This window comes from Peromyscus californicus, unplaced genomic scaffold (genome assembly GCF_007827085.1).
Source record: "Peromyscus californicus insignis strain IS unplaced genomic scaffold, ASM782708v3 Scaffold_11__1_contigs__length_118956290, whole genome shotgun sequence".
NCBI lineage: Eukaryota > Metazoa > Chordata > Mammalia > Rodentia > Cricetidae > Peromyscus > Peromyscus californicus.
The window spans coordinates 115,717,434-115,735,086 of NW_026294402.1; the positions used below are offsets into that span (position 1 = coordinate 115,717,434).

At 46.9% G+C, this 17,653-nt stretch overlaps 1 protein-coding gene across 9 annotated transcripts in view; it reads right to left on the reverse strand.

Moving 5' to 3' along the window:
- The window catches only part of Ulk4 (unc-51 like kinase 4), a 336,112-nt gene that overhangs the window by 186,949 nt on the left and 131,510 nt on the right, over nucleotides 1-17,653 (reverse strand). For 6 of the 9 annotated variants that reach the window (XR_008215107.1, XR_008215108.1, XM_052724642.1 and 3 more), the window contains one exon: nucleotides 13,959-14,007. Coding sequence is in view for 7 of the 9 variants with exons in the window: in XM_052724642.1 (XP_052580602.1) it covers nucleotides 13,959-14,007 (49 nt within the window). In the remaining 2 variants the exon portion in view is untranslated. Of the gene's footprint in view, nucleotides 1-13,946; nucleotides 14,008-17,653 lie in introns of all 9 variants that reach the window. The other 3 variants (XM_052724593.1, XM_052724602.1, XM_052724611.1) reach the window with 1 other exon arrangement.

Consider the following 17,653-nt stretch of genomic DNA (forward strand, 5'->3'; position numbering starts at 1 on the left):
GGATGGGGAGATGCAGGAGGCTGGCTCCATGTACTACACTCTCTTCAGCTGCTTGTGAAACTATAAATATTTCAAAACACAGAATGTAACAGGTAGTAAATGACATAAGAACTATAGGCCAGTTTCATTTACAAATGTTTATTTTTAAATCCTAGCGAAATCACATATAAAATTCACCAAAACATTAAAAAGTAAGTGCACCACTCTGTAGTAATCCATCGGATATGCAGTAAAAGGCTGTTTAAATGTGAGGTGCACATGCTCCTAGTGCAGGGCTAGGTTTTTGTTTTTTTCCAAGACAGGGTTTCTGTGTAGTTTTGGTGCCTGTCCTGGATCTCGTTCTGTAGACCAGGCTGGCTTCGAACTCACAGAGATTCACCTGCCTCTACCTCCCGAGTGCTGGGATTAAAGGCATGTGCCGCCACCACCACCTGGCTTCAAAGTACTTTTCTATATGACTTAAAGATTTCTTTTGCCCTGGGTCTGTACCTTCTAGGCAAACAACTGACCACCAAGTCACACTCCAACCATGCATTTCAGTATTTAAGAGAATTTAATTATGACACAGAAAAAAATATTGGGATGTATGATGCTTTGGGGATGCACCACACATGAGGAAAACATGTGCGCAATAAACAGAAATAGAACAATAGTCAAATGTACAAAGTTATTAAGCATAAAAGGCACACAGAGCATTCATGACACACTAAAAGTACATAGGAAGTACCAGATATCCAGGCACATGTTGGCAACATGTGTGCAGTTTTCTGTTGCTGTAAATACCTATATTAAGATTAAAAAAATCAAATAAATCAACCCATCTTTACATCCCAAGGAATATAGTGACAACAAAACCACAAACTTGGGGCTGGAGAGATGGCTCAGAGGATAAGAGCACTGATTGCTCTTCCAGAGGTCCTGAGTTCAAGTCCCAGCAACCACATGGTGGCTCACAACCATCTGTAATGAGATCTGGTGCCCTTTTCTGGTCTGCAGTCATACATGCTGTATACATAATAAATAAGTAAATCTAAAAGAAAATAAACCCCACAAACTTAAGCTCAAAGTGAGGCTACAGAGAAATACCAGAGCAGAAATACCCGATGTGGGAACTGGAAAAACAAGAGGCAGATGAGTGAGGCCAGCGCTAACTTCTGACGGGAGGCACTGACAGGTCTCGGTTGGGGCAGTCAAGTGATCAGCCAGGCAGGGCCCTCATCAGCCCCCATCACTTCAAAAACAAACACATTTAGCTAGGTTCTTTTAATGGGAACACTCACATAAGATGATTAATAAAATTACATATGTGATAAATTGATATTGATAAATATGTGATATTTAATATCACAGAAATACAAAATATCCCTAAATATGGTGACACACGCCTTTAATCCCAGCACTCAGGAGGCAGAGGCAGGTAGATCTCTGTGGGGTCGAGGCCAGCTTGGTCTACATATTGAGTTCCAGGTCAGCCAGGGGTATACAAAGACCCCATATCAGATAAATAAATAAATAGAGAGAGAGAAAGAGAGAGAGAGAGAGAGAGAGAGAGAGAGAGAGAGAGAGAGAGAGAGAGAGAAATCCAAAATATAGTTAAGAACTATAAGAACAATTCTAGCCGGGTGGCGGTGGTGCACGCCTTTAATCCCAGAACTCGGGAGGCAGAGCCAGGCAGATCTCTGTGAGTTTGAGGTCAGTCTGGTCTACAGAGTGAGATCCAGGAAAGGCTCCAAAACTACACAGAGAAACCCTGTCTCAAAAAAAACAAAAAAGAAGAAAAAAAAAAAAAGAACAATTCTATGCCAAGAATTCAGTAATCCACAAAAAGCAGATAAATTCCCAGAAACTTATTACCTGCCAAGAGTAAACCATAGAGAGATAAAGACGCTAAGCCTGGCAATAGTGATTAAGGAGACTAAGAAACTTCCCAGCAGCAAAAAACCCAGAATCGGATTGTGTCACCAGTGACTTCTACCAAACATTTAACTCTTCCAATGTGTGACTATCATAGGATACTTCTAACTCATCTGATGAGGCCATCACTACCATCCTACCAAAGCCAGACCAGGAACTAGAAAGAAAGAAATTATGGACCAATGTCCCTGAAGAGCAAGCAGGTAAATGACATCCTCAGCAAAGTCCTGGTAAACACAAGAGAACAGCACAGTGGAAGATGACCCTCCACGATCGAATGGCACTGACCCTGGAATGCAAGGATGGTTCAACCTCCGCAGAGATACAAATACAACAGACTGTAGCAACAGAATAAAGGGCAAAAATAATGACACCTTCTCAATAGGTACAGGAAAAACATTTGATAAAATTCAACATTCTTTCATGACAGAAACTTTCATCAACTTTAAAAAAGTTACCTCAATGTAATTAAGCCCATGTATGGCAAGTCTGTGGTTAACATCATACTGAACAATGAAAAACTAAAGCTTTTCTGCTAGGATCAGAACAAGGTGGTGACATCACGGGGGGGGGGGGGGGGGGGGGGGGGCTAGCCAGAGCAACTAGGCAAGAAAATAAAGTTTCATAAATTGCACAGGAAGACACCTCACTGCATTGTGAAGACTCTTAGTCAAAACTGATGGAACTCTGGATTTAGTAAAACTACAAGATACAGAATATTAAAAACCTCTTACATTTCTAATCATGAATTACCTGAGAAACCTATAAGAGGAGCTGGAGATCTGGCTAGCAGTTAGCAGTAAGTTCTATACATGAGGACCACAGTCGGATTCTAACACGCAGGTAACAAGATGGCATCCCTGTAAACACCTGCAACCCAAGTTCCAAGGGGTCAGACAGGGGTCACTGGGTCTGGCTGGCTTCCAGCCAAGCCAAGGAAACACCCGTCCCACCCCAGGGAGAATGAAGAATGACAAGGCAGCAGCGCCCTCTTCTGACCACTGCATGTATGCACAGGCACCTCCACCTACTCTCACACAGCGTATACACTTACGGGGACACACACATCAATAAATGAAAATACTTTTAAACTAAGAAAATTCCATTAATAATAAAATGAAGCAGCAAAAATAAAAGCAAAGTATAAGTATAAACTTAACCAAGGAGAAGCAAGAGCTGTTTTGACTCCATTGGGGGATGGACATGAAAATCAAACCTCCCACACAGGTAATGAAAAAACAACAGACACAAAATGTCCCCTGATGAGGTTAACCTAACGATCCTGACACAATGACGGGATAATGAACACACATAGGCATTCATATACGCACACTCACTTCAACCAATATTGCTACCGACACTGTAAAAGAAGAAATCAAAGCCTACACAGTTCCATTTTTGAACAAACGTACTACACATGTACATGTGCAAAATGCTAAGAACGTGCTTCAATCTGTAGGCCATGAAATTAGACACCTCCCCAGGACTTGTCAGACTTTCTGTATTGTTTTAAATTATGAGCATGTGTGATTTATGTCACCAAAATCCAAACCCAGAAATCCTCTGTTGTAGCTGCCTTGAGCAGCTTTGTGTCGCACCCTGGCTCCACTCTGGTGCCTCTAACAGATCCCAAATGCAATTCCACTGGTTGGAGCCATTTAAGAATCTCTACCTGGGAGCTGGAGAGATGGCTCAGTGGTTAAGGGCACTGGCTGCTCTTCCAGAGGACCCAGGTTCAATTCCCAGCACCCACATGGCAGCTCACAACTGTCTGTAACTACAGTTCCAAGGGATCCAATACCATCACACAGACATAGATGCAGGCAAAATACCAATGTATATAAAATAAAAAAAAAATTTTAAAAAAGAGTCTCCACCTTTCCATAAGTCTACACTGCTTTAAAGCCTCAGATTTCTGAGGATCCTTGCAGTTCCTGCAAGTGCATCAGTTCTGCCTTTGCTGCTCAGCAGGTAAACAAGGGCAGAGGTCGTCAAAAGACAGCACCAGGAATGGCAGCTTTCATTAACCAAGGTGGCTTAAGAGGCAGGTGCACTGGTTCCCATGCTCTCTGGGATCTGGTGTGCTGAGGAATTCTGGGAAGCAGCTACATTTGGTGGTCACATCTGAAGAACTTACTTCCTTCCAGAAGTCTGAACCAGCTACCTGAGTCAGCTAACTTGTTCCATGTCTCACAGGGCTGCAGACGCTCATAGTTCCGTAGGGTACTTAGTGTGGCAGTGCCTCATGTGTCTGAAACCAACCCGGCCAATGGCCAATCCCTGGCTGTTCAGGGCAGAAGCCGTCAGTAACACATGCCAGGCAAGGCTTGATGGGAGCTGCAGCTGACCCCAGCTGTGAGGATGCCCGGCTGAAGAACAACTTCCTAGATATCATCTCCCAATCCCTCAAGAGAAAACACCACAGACGGCAGTTGACAGTCCTGAGAAGCACGTGACATCACTGACCTATTGGCTTTTCAACCAGTCTTTAGAGAATGAAAAGTGAATATTGTATTTTAACTCAGAGTCAAGCCTAAGACTCAGGACCAGAATGATGGATGATTACTGGCTAGCTTTCCATTGCTATTAGCAAATATTCAAATTGAGACAAATCAATTTAATGGGGGGAAATGTTGACTTGGGCTCATGGCTCAGACCATGGTTACTTAGCTTCACTGTCTTCAGGCTGTGGTGAGGCAGGTCTTGGTGGAATGATGATGGGGAGGGGGTAGGAGAGGGAAGGAAGACAGATCAATATCCGCTTCAAGGACTTGATCCCCAGCACCTACCTTCCTGAAATTAAGCCTCACATCTCAAAGGCTCTACACCTCTCAGTGCCACCAGTGAGGACAAAGACTTTGGAGATGTTCCAGATCCAAACCACAGCAATGGAACAAGTTTTGTTTTTTTTAAACTGGAGATGGGAAAAGTCGCATGACACCATTCATGGGTTCTCTGTGAATGGCAAAAGGCATACAAAACTCACTGCATTTTAAAATTCTATGTGATCCAAGAGTTTTATCTTTTTAAGGATGTCTTCTCTTAAAGCAATTGGTCTGATCATGGGAAAATCAGTTTCCTGATCCTAGTCACTTTGGTCCATTTATTCTCATGTGGCACTACTCAGCCACATGCGCAGTTGCTATATGACCAACTTCCAGTCCTCACCAGTACCTGTAGATTGCACCCTAGTCTTAGAAAAGCATTTTTCAAACACACATTTATAGCCTATGGAGCCAGGATCGGTACAAACCCACCTTCAAAGTTCATTTTAAAATTTATTACTGTTGTATGAGATGCATGTAATATGGCACACATAACACAGACCCTGGACCTGTGCAAATCCACCTTCAAACTTGATTTTAAAATTCATTACTGTTGTTGTGTGTGTGATGTGTATGATATGGGCACACATGCCACACCTGTCCAGGTCAGAGGACAACTCAGTTTCCTCCGTCCACTCTGTTTTGAGGCAGGGTCTCTCCTATTTCTGACACTATGTGCGAGCTCCGGGCTCAGGATTTTTCACACAGGCTCCAGGGACCAAGCTCAAATAGACTAGCATACCAAGTGCCTTCACCTGCTGAGCCATCTTTCCAGCCATTTTCACATGTCAGTAAACAGTACGTTAGCAATGGGTGGAGGCCTGTGTGTAGCCAATAGCGATGGAATGTACACAGCCCCATTTGGTGAGCCACAGAGGCCCTGAGCAGCACAAACGTAGAATTTAGAATGAGATGAACCTGCTGTGTCCCCAGGTATTTTTGACATCCATTTGGAAGTACCCTCCAAAGGCAGCTTCCTAAGACTTCAGAAATGTTAACACAAGCTTGCTTCCTGTGCTGGGAAACTTCTGTCCATCTGTGTAGGGGATGTTGTCAAGAGGACACCACACAAGCATCTGGATTCCTAATGTTCTAAGGAGCCTTTTAAATCCCAAGAAGCAATTCACTTGAACTGGGACCACTGGAGCTGGGAGATGCAGAGGTAAAAGCCTGAGGAGTGAGTGGGACTCAAAATATTCCTTAAACATGGTGGGGCTGTGGCCAGGCCACCTTAACGTCTCAGAGATGAAATCCTTTAGGTACCAGGGGTCCATAAAGAAATGCCTTTCTGAAGACAGGGCTGACTCAAGAGATTTACTATGGCTCACTCCCACTGCAGTGCTGGGGAACGGCTGGAACAACATGACCGCCGGGCTCGTGAACTGCTAATCACATTTTTATTGTTCACATTCGCCACTGAAATTGCTTTGCAACTGTTTATTTTGAAACAGGCGCATAAAATATCACGACAGCAGTATTTTGGCACATATTGGAAAATCTGCCATGAATAAAGATTTTTCTTCCAATAAAATAGAGTTTGCCTATATCGCTTGGCATTAAAATGATTTATTGAAGTAGCCACAACATAAACCATAGAAATAAAATGAGAGATTAGAGTTACAGCAACGTTCAAAGGCTGCTACACCCAAATTCACATTTAAAACACATTTTAATGCAACTTGTAATGCATTGCAAAGAGGCAAAATGGAAAAAGAATATCCTCCATCCTGTTCTTCCAACAATTCTACACTCAAAAGCCAGGTAAGTGCTGGCTCATATCCTTCAGGAAGCCATGTTTACCAGTCACATCCAGGAGCCTTAGAGATGTGGGCCCAGAAAACAGGGTCAATGGAAAATAGCCCAGCCTCATGTAATGACGCAGGCTGGTCCTCTGCCATTGCCCAACATGGCTGCCTGGTGCTGACAGTGAAAATGCAGGGCTGCCCAAGCATGAGGACCCGAGTTCAAATCCTCAGAACCACATAAAAAGCGAAGTGTGGCTATGCACACCTGTTGTTGTTTTTTGGCTTTTTTGGGGTGGGGGCACAACCCAGCTCCCAAATAAATTCACACATGGAGGCTTATTCTTACTTATGAATGCCCGGCCTTAGCTTGGCTTAGTTTCTTGCCAGCTTTCCTTAACTTATCCCATCTACCATTTGCCTCTGGGCTTTTCCCATTTTCTTCTGTAAATCTTACTCTGTTGCTGGTTGTGTAGCTGGGTGGCTGGCCCCTGAAGTGCTCCTCCTTTTCTGGCTCCTCCTCAATCTCCCCTTTCAGATTTCTCCCTCTATAGATTCTCTCTGCCTGCCAGCCTCGCCTACCCTTTCTCCTGCCTTGCTATTGGCCAGTTCTTTATTAGACCATCAGGTGTTTTACACAGGCACAGTCACACAGCTTCACAGAGTTAAACAAATGCAGCATAAACAAAAGTAACACAGCTTAAATATTCTACTACACACACCAAGACAGGAGGGGACTATGTCTCGTTGGTTACTAGCCCAGCTCCAGATCAGTGAGAGACCCTGTCTTGAGGGAGTAAGGCACACAGTGAAAAAGCAAGGACACCCAATGCCCTCCTCTGGTACTCAGGTACACAGGCGTGTTGGGGGGGGGGGGGGTGGTGCATAGGTGGGCCTGCCTGGGCAGGAATGCCCACCAGCAGGAGGCAACCTTTGGTAAGCAGCTCCCTAGCCCACCTGCTGTGTACACAGCCTGCAGCTAAAGCTCAGACTGAGACACCTGCTTTCTCTGTTGCTCTAGTCCTGGGACCGTCGAAACAGACCTCTGGGACCAGCTGTCCACTGTGCTCCCTTCCTACAGTCCCTGTAACTGACCCCATTAGCTCCACTAATGGACACCTAGGGCTGGCACTGTCTGCATCCTTCAGTGACAGCGGACCATGGTGATTCCTTTCCAGCAGAGACCAATGGCCTGAAGCTGCCCTAAGAGTCGCAAACCTAAGCAAGTGATCATCCTCTTTGTTGAACATTTCTCCTGCAGCACAGTCAGTTCTACCCAAGCAGAGGCTGCTGGAGCAGGAGTCTTAGAAGTTCTTATTAATAAAACAAAACCTGAGCCAGGTATTGGGGTGAACACTGGATGGTCAGAGAGACAGAACAAGCCACAGCTATCTCACCTTGCCAATTCCTCAGTTGGTCCTGTTTCCTCAGACTGGAAGCTTCTGTGTCCTCACCCCAATGGCTCTCAGCTGAACTGCTGCTGGAAAGCCTGAAGCTTAACCAGCCAAATGCTTAACCAGCCAAATCTTAACCAGGCAAATGCTTCTTGTTTCTGGTCCTCACGCCTTATAAACCTTTCTGCTTTCTACCACCACTCCCTGGGATTAAAGGCTGGCTTTCTGGGATTAAAGGCGTGAGTCACCATGTCTGGCTGTTTCCAATGTGGCCTTGAACTCACAGAGATCCAGAGTGATTTCTACCTCTGGAGTGCTAGGATTAAAGGTGTGAGTGCCACCATTTTCTGGCCTCTGTATCTAGTGGCTGTTCTGTCTCTGACCCCAGATAAGTTTATTAAGGTACACACTATTTGGGGGAACACAATACCACCACAGGCTGCGTGTGAGTTTGAAGGGAGTCTCCCCAAAACAGGTGTGAAGCAAACACAGCAGAAAGGCCTGCCCTGCAGCTGCCACTTCACGCACCCCTGTGGCTGGCACCCCTGTGGCTGGCACCCCCCACACTTGCTACTCAGCTGAGCCTCTAATCTCCACCCAGAACCCTCTCCTTTCTCGGGTCAACTCTTCCTTCACCCTCGAGTCCCTGTTCCAAGGTCAGTTTGGGAGACCACCCCGCCCCTGCCCCTCGCCTCACTTAGCAGAGCACCAGCCCCTGCTCTGGGCTGGAAGCGTCTCTCTCACCCTCTGTTGGCTTCTCTTCCTGCTGGTGTGGTGAAATACCTTGACATAAGAACCTAGAAAAAGAAGGGGCTGATTGCAGCCCACAGTGCACAGCAGCTGGGCCAGGATGCAGCTGGTCACATGATACCCAAAGGGACCATGCATGCATGCCAGTGCTCAGCACGCTTTCTTCATCTTACCCAGACTAGGAACCCTGCTCGGGGTCTAGTCCTGGACCCACAATTAGGATGAGTCTTCCCACACTGGTAACATAAGCAAGATCATCCCCCACAAGCATGTCCACAGAGCCACTTCCCCAGTAGTTTGAGATTCCACCAAGCTGGTGGGTAACTAAGCAGTCCAGCCTCAACAGCTCCTACCCAGTGAAGCACTCACAGAGGGTGATCCTTCCCTCCTTCCCTCCCTCCCTCCCTCCCTCCCTCCCTCTCTCCCTCCCTCCCTCCCTCTGTCCCTCCTCCCTTCTCCCCTCCTTCTCTGATAGGTTGATTCAGGACTTACACACCAGCCCTGCAGAGGAAGGAGGACTGTGCCTCCTGATTAAGCAGTAGCAACTAGAGGTAGCTTTGATGTTTTCCCCAAAATAAGATTCTCTTAACTGGTTATGAACTGCAATCTACCACTGAAGACCCTGTTCTCTCACACAACTCCAGACATTCCTACTTTCCTCAAGGCTTTCCACCAGGGCCAGTCCATACAAAACAGCAATTCAAAATCCTGTTCCCTTCACCAGCAATGGCTGCCAATGCCGCAGAGAAGCAGCCAGCAACTCCTGCCCTCCAGAAGAGGGGGAGTGTAGGGTAACGGGCCAGGGGAGATCACCCTGCCCCTGGCTGTCCCCACCTCATGACTCAGGGTGAGTGGACAAGCAATACTTCAGCCATGCTGTACTTTTCTACTAGCTCACCGCCCATACTCCAAAGACTACAAAATCCCGCCCCTCTTCCCAACCCCTGCTGTCTCTGTTCCTGCTCATAGGCAGCCATCACTCTGTGTTTCTCCCCAAAGAAATCTCTTGTGTGAGGTTTGTTGTGCAGTGTGACTTTGTGGTATCCCTTGGCTCCCGACTGCCAAGAGACCCTTGTGCAGGGAGACCCTTGTGCAGGAAAACCCTTTCCGGGGAGTGCCTACTGAAGGACATTAGGAAAACATGCACTGTGAGTGCAAGGAACCCTGGGAAAGAAAACCAAAGTTACAGGGAGCCACGCCCATAAGGAGGCTCTAACTACGGTTATCACAACAGCTGTGGGCAGAGGAAAGCGGTCACCCGGGGTCATCGTAGCTGCCATGCTGTGAATCAAGGGCCTACTGCTGTCTTGCAGATGGTAACAGCACTTGCACAGGGCCCCTCACCATCTTCTCCTGGGCCTCATTTGGATCCCACCACTGACGGAGGCTGTTCCACACATGCCATACTCCACACAGGCCCTCAGACTCGGATGCCAAACCACACTGAGCTATGTGCTGTTTCCTTGACTCCAGGGACCGGTCAGTTTTAAAGTGCAGAGGCATTTTATCAGACACTCAGAGAAATATCACAATTCAACTTAGAATTCTTACTTCTTACTGAGTTCTCTTCAGACTTGTGTAGACAGAGACATCTATAATACATCACTCTTGGGCATTTATGTAAAGGGAGATAAAAGTGAAATAAATTGGTTACAGCCGTGACACCGGTTCACACCGGTTCACCCAGGTCACTTGGCTGAAAACAACCCTGAAGGGCCACAAGTTTGGAAAGTGCCTCAGTTCAGGAACGTGAAGAGAAGACTGAACAGGGAGAGAGGCGAGTGAAATCCCCGGGGAACGGGGTGTGTCCACGGGGTGACTGCTACAGACAGGGCACGGACTGAAATGTTCGCTTATGAGAATGACACAGTGTTTGACTACGGACAGAAGCAGAGCAGGAACTGAACGTCCTTCAAGGACGTCAGTCCGACCTCATAAAGCATGATTTCAGAATTCCCTATAACATATCCTGGGCCAGCAAGATGGCTCAGTGGGTGAAGGGGCTTGCTACCAAGCCCAAAGGTTGTAGTTTAAGCCCCGGAACCAACACCATGATGGCAACGCCTGAAAGTGTGCGCTGACCTCCAGGCACGTGCTGTGGCGTGTAGGTGCCCATACACATGCAACAAATATATAAAGTGCAATAATATCCAACAAGAAAGCTAAACACAGAACGTCCTCTCAGATTCAGAACACCTCGCTGGCAATGGTGCAGGCACAGGACTGAAGAGGGGCGCCACCTTCATCCCCTGTGACGAAGAGACTGGGACAGCAAGGTTTAAAGAGGGGTATGACATTGATCAAAAGCTCCCTGCTGCTGATCATGAGGGTGCATCACATCACCTGTCAGAAGGCATTTCCTGTTGGGATTTTAGACATGGAGATGGCAGTGAATGGGCGGAGTAACATCACCTATTACTCTGAGAACTGGACACAGTAGTGAAGTGCCCTTTAGAGTTCTCTCTCTCTACCTACGGGTTAGTGACACTCTCAGACCTCAGCAGAGATGCTCCTCTGTGCAGTGGACGGTGGTTAGGCAGAAGCCCTGCACTGGTCCAAGTGCAGAGAGTTCGAATCTGTGGAGCGCTCAGCCACAAGTGGGAATTTTCTATAATGCCCCTGCCCCCAAGGCTCAGAGACCATCATGGAGGAGGGGCTTAAAAGACTGAACGAGCCAGAGATGGGGCTGGGGGTGAGGGGTGTTTTCAGCACATGACAAAATCGTCCTGCTCATGAACTCACAGCCCACAGCAGCTGTGGTTGCCTACACAAGATCAAAGCAGTCAGCATCCCAGCATGAACAGAAGGAGTTATCGGCAGCTGACGGCTGCTAGAAGAGCAAGAACGATTCTTAAGAATGTAGGCTGACCATGCCCCAGTGGATGGCCATACACCCAGGAGCACATGGGCGATATAAATTGGACCCAGTGGATTCTAAAAAACAAAAAAGACTCAAAGTTGGGAGAGAGTGAGGGTTGGGAGGTGATTATAGGGCAGTTAGGGGTGAACAGGATCAAAGTAAGTTATATACATGTATGAAATTCTCAAGGAAAAAATAGTCTATATTTTTAAAGTAATGGACATTTTGCTTTTCACGGCCCCCAGCTTAGCCCCAGAACTCATCTTGCACGTACGTCAGCTGAGACTCACACACCTCTTCTGATCAAGGCTCCCTTGCAGTTGAGAGTAGAGCTGAGGTGCTGAGAGACACCCCACCCAGTCAGTGGCCACGTGATCCCTCCACCCTGTCTGCTGTTGAGGCCGACTCTTGGGGGGACATTTACATCCTTTCAGGTGTTGAGCAAGTGAGGCTTTCCCACACGGCATAAGGTTTCTCTCTGTGGTATTTCATGTAGAATGAGGACTTCCCTCAGTCACCAAGGGAACTGAACTGCACACAGCAGGCAGAACCACCTCGTCAGCGTCTGCCCAGGTCTGTCTAGTTCTGGAGCTTCTGTGTCACTCCTCTCTCCACACGCCAAATGTGGCTCTGGAACAGCTTTGCTTCTCACAGTGTGCCCAGCTTTACGGCCCGACTCAGCAGTTTTCTGTACCCACTGTCCTCCAAAACAAGGAATTCAAGCCTGTAACAAACACAAGAGCTGCCTCTGCCTCTAAGGAGGGAACAGTGCCAACAGGCGACCTTGGAAACAAACTCAAAAGACTGAAAATGCTCACAGTTTCAGAGGTTTTTGTCTTTAGAAGCCCCCACCATGGTTGGCAGGACACAGGCTAAGGGACAGGATGCAATAAAAATCCCCACAGTTCCACCACCTACCAATAGTCTTTCCAAGTTTTTAATCCATCAATGGATTAAGCTGCCCATTGTGTCATGGGCCCTGTGACCTAATTGTCTCTGGAAACACCCCTCACAGACACACTCAGGCTGGCTTCACTGACCTCAACCCAACCAAGCTAATCACCAAGATCAGCCATCGAAGGAGAAATGCACAGGTCATACAGTCCATAAATATCCCACTCGGCTGCTCTAGAAGGCACATGTTCCTCTCCCTTTTCCCTCTTCCTCCTGACACTGCCTCTGGACCCTCTTCTAGCACTCGGAACAATCCCTCTAACCTTTCACGTGGCTCTTGACATCTGGCCCCATTTGTGCTGGACAATACGCCTGCCTCTCCCCACACACACACACCCAGTGCAAATGCAAGTGATCTGAGGACAGTATCAGGAGGTTGAGCCTCTAAGAGCAGACTGGGAGCATCCCCAGCCCTCCCTCCCACTGAGGGGCGCCACAAAGCCTGCTCCTTGCCTTCCCACCCTCTGCCCTGTGAGGTCACAGCAAGGCCCTCCACAGGCCTTCAGAAACCTGGGAAGTGCCCATCAATTCTTCAAACACAACCTGGTGTGTGGTATTTTGCTTGAGCACCACAGACACCATCAAGAAAACACCAGTCCCCTGACCAGACCGTGGGTCTGAGGCTCAGAAAGGGGGGTCGTTGGGCTTGCCTCTGCTTCTTCCGCATAGGCACACGGTTTGCAGGCATAACTAAATGAATGAGGGAAGCTCACTCCCTTACCATGTCTTCTGCCGTCACTGACTGTGCAGGGTAGGGTACTGGTAAAAAGGGACACTTTCCTTGGCTGTCAACGTTCCTGTATGCTTCCCAGCCCAGTTCTCAGATCAGCAGGGTCTGAGCAGGGGTTCTTCATGGGCAAAGAAAGACAACATTGGGTTCCATTTCATTCTCCTCACACAGGAACCACAGAGAAAAGATTTGAGCTGATGGGTGGTGGTCTTTTGAGGCACACGTCCTTTGTTGGGGAAAGGAAGCTAAGCTATTCTGAGCTTTGAGGAAGACAACCGTATGATGGTGGAGCCCAGTGACATTCATGCTGAAGGATTACACACAAGTGCAGCATGTGTTGTGTCTCCCTCCACAAGCCAACCTCAGACCAGGCTGTGTTCTATGCTAGAAAGCAGCTATTAGCTGGGCAGCATGAAACATGCCTATAACCCAGCACTCAGGAGGCTGAGGCAGGGGGAATCACAAGAGCAGAGCCACACAGGCTACAGAATGAGCCGAGGGAGGGAGAGAGGGAGGGAAGAATAAAAACCACACATTGCTTAATTCACCAGAAATAAAAATGCAAACTGCTTTCGAAGGACAAATCTAGAGACTCTGGCTGTTCTCACTTCCAGAGTGTGAGTCTGTGCGGGTCTGAGAGCAGAGGTCTCATGAGGTTAGGAATAAGACAAAGGACATACAGTCTGTGGGGACAGAGTCTGGGTGAGAGAGACAACCATACAATTCACCCCAAAACTTTCAAACTTGAAATGTTCACTTGAATTCCAGAAGACATACTTGCATTCTTACCAGAATCACTTCAAAAATGAGCGGGACCAGTTTGCTTTCTTCCACAAGCCTGTTAGAGAAGGAAAAAAAGGAGGTGAGGACATGTGAGATAATATGCATTTACACTGCTACCCTAATAGGGTGGAATGAAGCCCCAATGCCTAACTGTTCAAACTCTGATGCAGATACAGACTAAATAAACGATGACGTTAACACACAGAACTCCAGCAATTACACACAAACACGAGGCACCTTCACGACGATCAGCTCAGCCTTACTGATATTTTAATGTGAAAATTAATTAAAATACACAATTATTATAACGACAACCAACCAAGGTAATGCAGGTGAAATAATGTAACGGTCCACAGTGCACACAGAGCCACTGGCGTGTGACGCTGTCATGTTTTATGTCTGCCTCGTTAGCTGTCTTCTCAGCATAAATAAATTAATGCACAATGAATTTTAATGGTCTTTAATTTTTAAAAAATTGGACACCAATCATCCAATCTACTCTAGGCACATTCTCTCATCAAATCTGGTTATAAATTATCATCAGTTATAACAGAATAATTATTTCATGAGATTTCAGAGAAAGTCGCCGGATGAAACCAGAATCATCCAAGTCAGTCAGTGTTTATTAAGCTTGATAAATTGGGGCTGTGGACACAGCTCAGCAGTGGAAACTTCACCCAAGTGCTACAAAAGGTAGTTTTAAGAAAAACCAAAAAGTATTTCCACTTCTAAACATCCCTTTGGTCCAAGGCAGAGCATGTGATCCCCAGTGACAGGCCAGACAGTAAAACTGGACACTGTAGCCTCTCAGTCTCTATAGCAACCATAGCCCAGTCAAAGTAACATGAGAGCAACTGTGAGTGATGCTGAAATAGACAGGCTGCATACCAATAAAACTTTATTCTCCAAATGGGCTGCTCTGGGGCCACAAGCTATAGCTCTAGATCATATTCAGCTGCTGGAGAGATGGCTCAGTGCTTAAGAGCACATACTGCTCTTGCAGAGGACAAAAGTTCAGTTCCCAGCATCCACACTGGGCAGCTCACAATGACCTTTAATTCTAACTTCAAGGTATCAAATGGCCTCTACAGGCATCCACACACACGCGCACACACTATTTTTTAAGATATTAAAAATAAATCTCAAAACATGTTCTTTTTAAGTATCTTGTTAGAATCAATTCTGTGAGATAAGACAAGCATATCGCCTCTTTTTAGAAATATACCATTTTGTCTGTATCACAATGACTGGCAGATAGAAACAGGGCTGTAACATCTGGCTGTGGTGATATATTGTGTACCCTAATAAACTTGCCTGAGGATCAGAGGACAGAGCCAGTCACTAGATTAGACATAGAGGTCAGGCAGTGGTGGCACACACCTTTAATCCCAGCACTTGAGGTTTCCTGCCTTTGCTTGGGAAGCACACACACCTTTAATCCCAGGAAGTAATATGGCAGAGCAGAGAAAGGTATATAAGGTGTGAGGAAACAGGAACTCACTCTCTTTAGACTGTGAATTTCTTAGAGGTAAGAACTAGTGGCTGGCTGCTCTGTTTCTCTGATCTTTCAGCTTTTACCCTGATATCTGGCTCTGGGTTTTCTATTAATAAGACCATCTAAGATTTGAACAACATCTGGCCTCCCAGGAGCTGGTCTGCCTGTGATAATACACAGATACAAGAAGTGTCTGTGAAACTAACAAGAAGGCATTACAGAGAGTGTGATGTGAAAGCAGCTGTGACTGATGCTGAAATAGGCTGTGTACCAATAAAACTTTATTCTCCAATTGGGCCACAGATACATGTTAAGTGCACAAGAGACATGGACTTTCCATGCTGAAATGGACAAAGGCAACCTTTGTGTTTGCAAAAGTGAGTATGATCATCACTCCTCATGGAGCATCTGTGACCCTGAGGCACAGCAACAGCCTGAGTGCCCTTCAGAAAACAGGAGCACAGAGGTGTGGTCTAGGCATGTGGGCAGAATGCCAGTCAGCAAAGGAAAGGACAGAAGGGCCATCAGTGATGATGGTCCACTGGTTGTGATTTCAAATTAAACAGGCACAGAAACACACTGCAGGAGGCTGGACATGGCACACACACAAAATCCCAGCTCTGGGGAGGCTGAAGCAGGAAGACCAAGAATTCCAGCCTGTGCTAAAGAGAAAGATGCCATATTCAATAAAGAAAAAAAAACGCACTACAAGGTCTCACTTATATATGGAATCTAACAAGTCAAACTCAGAGATGTAGAGAGCGGCCCAGGCTAACCAATCACCTCTGGTTGGATGTGAAGCCAATTTCACTCGAGGAAATTCTTGCCTGGTACTGTAAACCTGGCCAAACACACATGGCTGGGCTGCTTGTGGCTCGAGAAGGGGCCAGGCAGGCAGCACAATTGGACTCATGTGTTATACAAAACAAGGAGAGGATGGAAGGGGAGGGGGAGGGTTTGGGGGGGGGATCCAAGAACAGGAGGGGGAGCTGGGGTGGACGTGATCAAGATACATTACATCCATGCCAATTACCACACAAAAAGAAAACCTTCATAATGACAAAGTTTCTAAAATTAATCATTCCACCCTTAGGTCGCTTCTGCCGGGCACTATGTCAGGATGAGAAGAGACGCAGGATGCACGGAGCAAAGGCCTGGCGCCATGACCCAGCTCCATCCAGCAGGGACATGTCTTCCCCAAGGGCCTCGCCCATCCAAGTCTCTATCTCAGACACCTGCACTGTCACCTGGCCAGTCCTCTTCCCTTGAATCAGGACAGGGTAGTGATTGCTTTGATCCCCGAGGTGGCACGGGACTGATAATCTGCAATTTCTGCTTCTGTTCATGTATTTTTCAGGATTTCTTTATAACCATGTCACTGTTATGGTATTTTAGGGAAACATTTAACTACTTCAAATGTGGTTGCATAAAACAATCATTTTCCAAAGTCCATAGGCTCTGTGGGCCAGAAATCTGGACCAAGGGCACAAAGGAAGCCTTGCCTTTAGTCCCAGTGATTGAGGCCACAGCTGGGAAGACAGAGGACAGGCACCTAGAAGAGCTGAGGGTGTGGGAAGGAACCCCACTCACAAGTCTTGCACCTAGTTAAAAAATCTTGCTTAATTCCATTTGCTGTGGCATCTACCATCACCCCTCTAGAGGGCCTAGGCATAGCATGGCAGCTGGGAACCGAGAGCCAATGTCCAAGCAGTGAGCCTGGGTGAAAGGCATCCCAAGAAAAGAGATGGATATTAGACTAAATCATCACAGGCTGAGTGGGGGGAGCCAGAGCAGACCCCGTGCTGGTGGAGTGACAGTCTTGTTACAGTGGGCCCAGGTGGGAACTGTCTGTGTTCACAGAACCAGAGAGACGAGTGACCTGTGAGGAACGATGATCACATAACAGCTTGTCACCAACTAAGAGCTTAAGGATGCCGAGCCATGGGCTCCCTGCTCTCTGGATCATGAAGCCAGAATCAAGGTTCTCTGGTCTAGAGGCTGGGTGCAGGGGAGACCCATTTCTAACTCTCTCTGTTGGCAGAGGTCAACTTGCTGCAGGAGGACTCAGGTCCCCATGTGCTTGCTGGTTACCAGCTAAAGACCCCTGTAAGTTTAATTTAGAGTCAGAGCCTGGGCCCAAACAGTTCCAATAAGCTAGGTTCAGCCCCCATCCCCCTCTATGCCAATCAAAGAGACAACAGTGAAA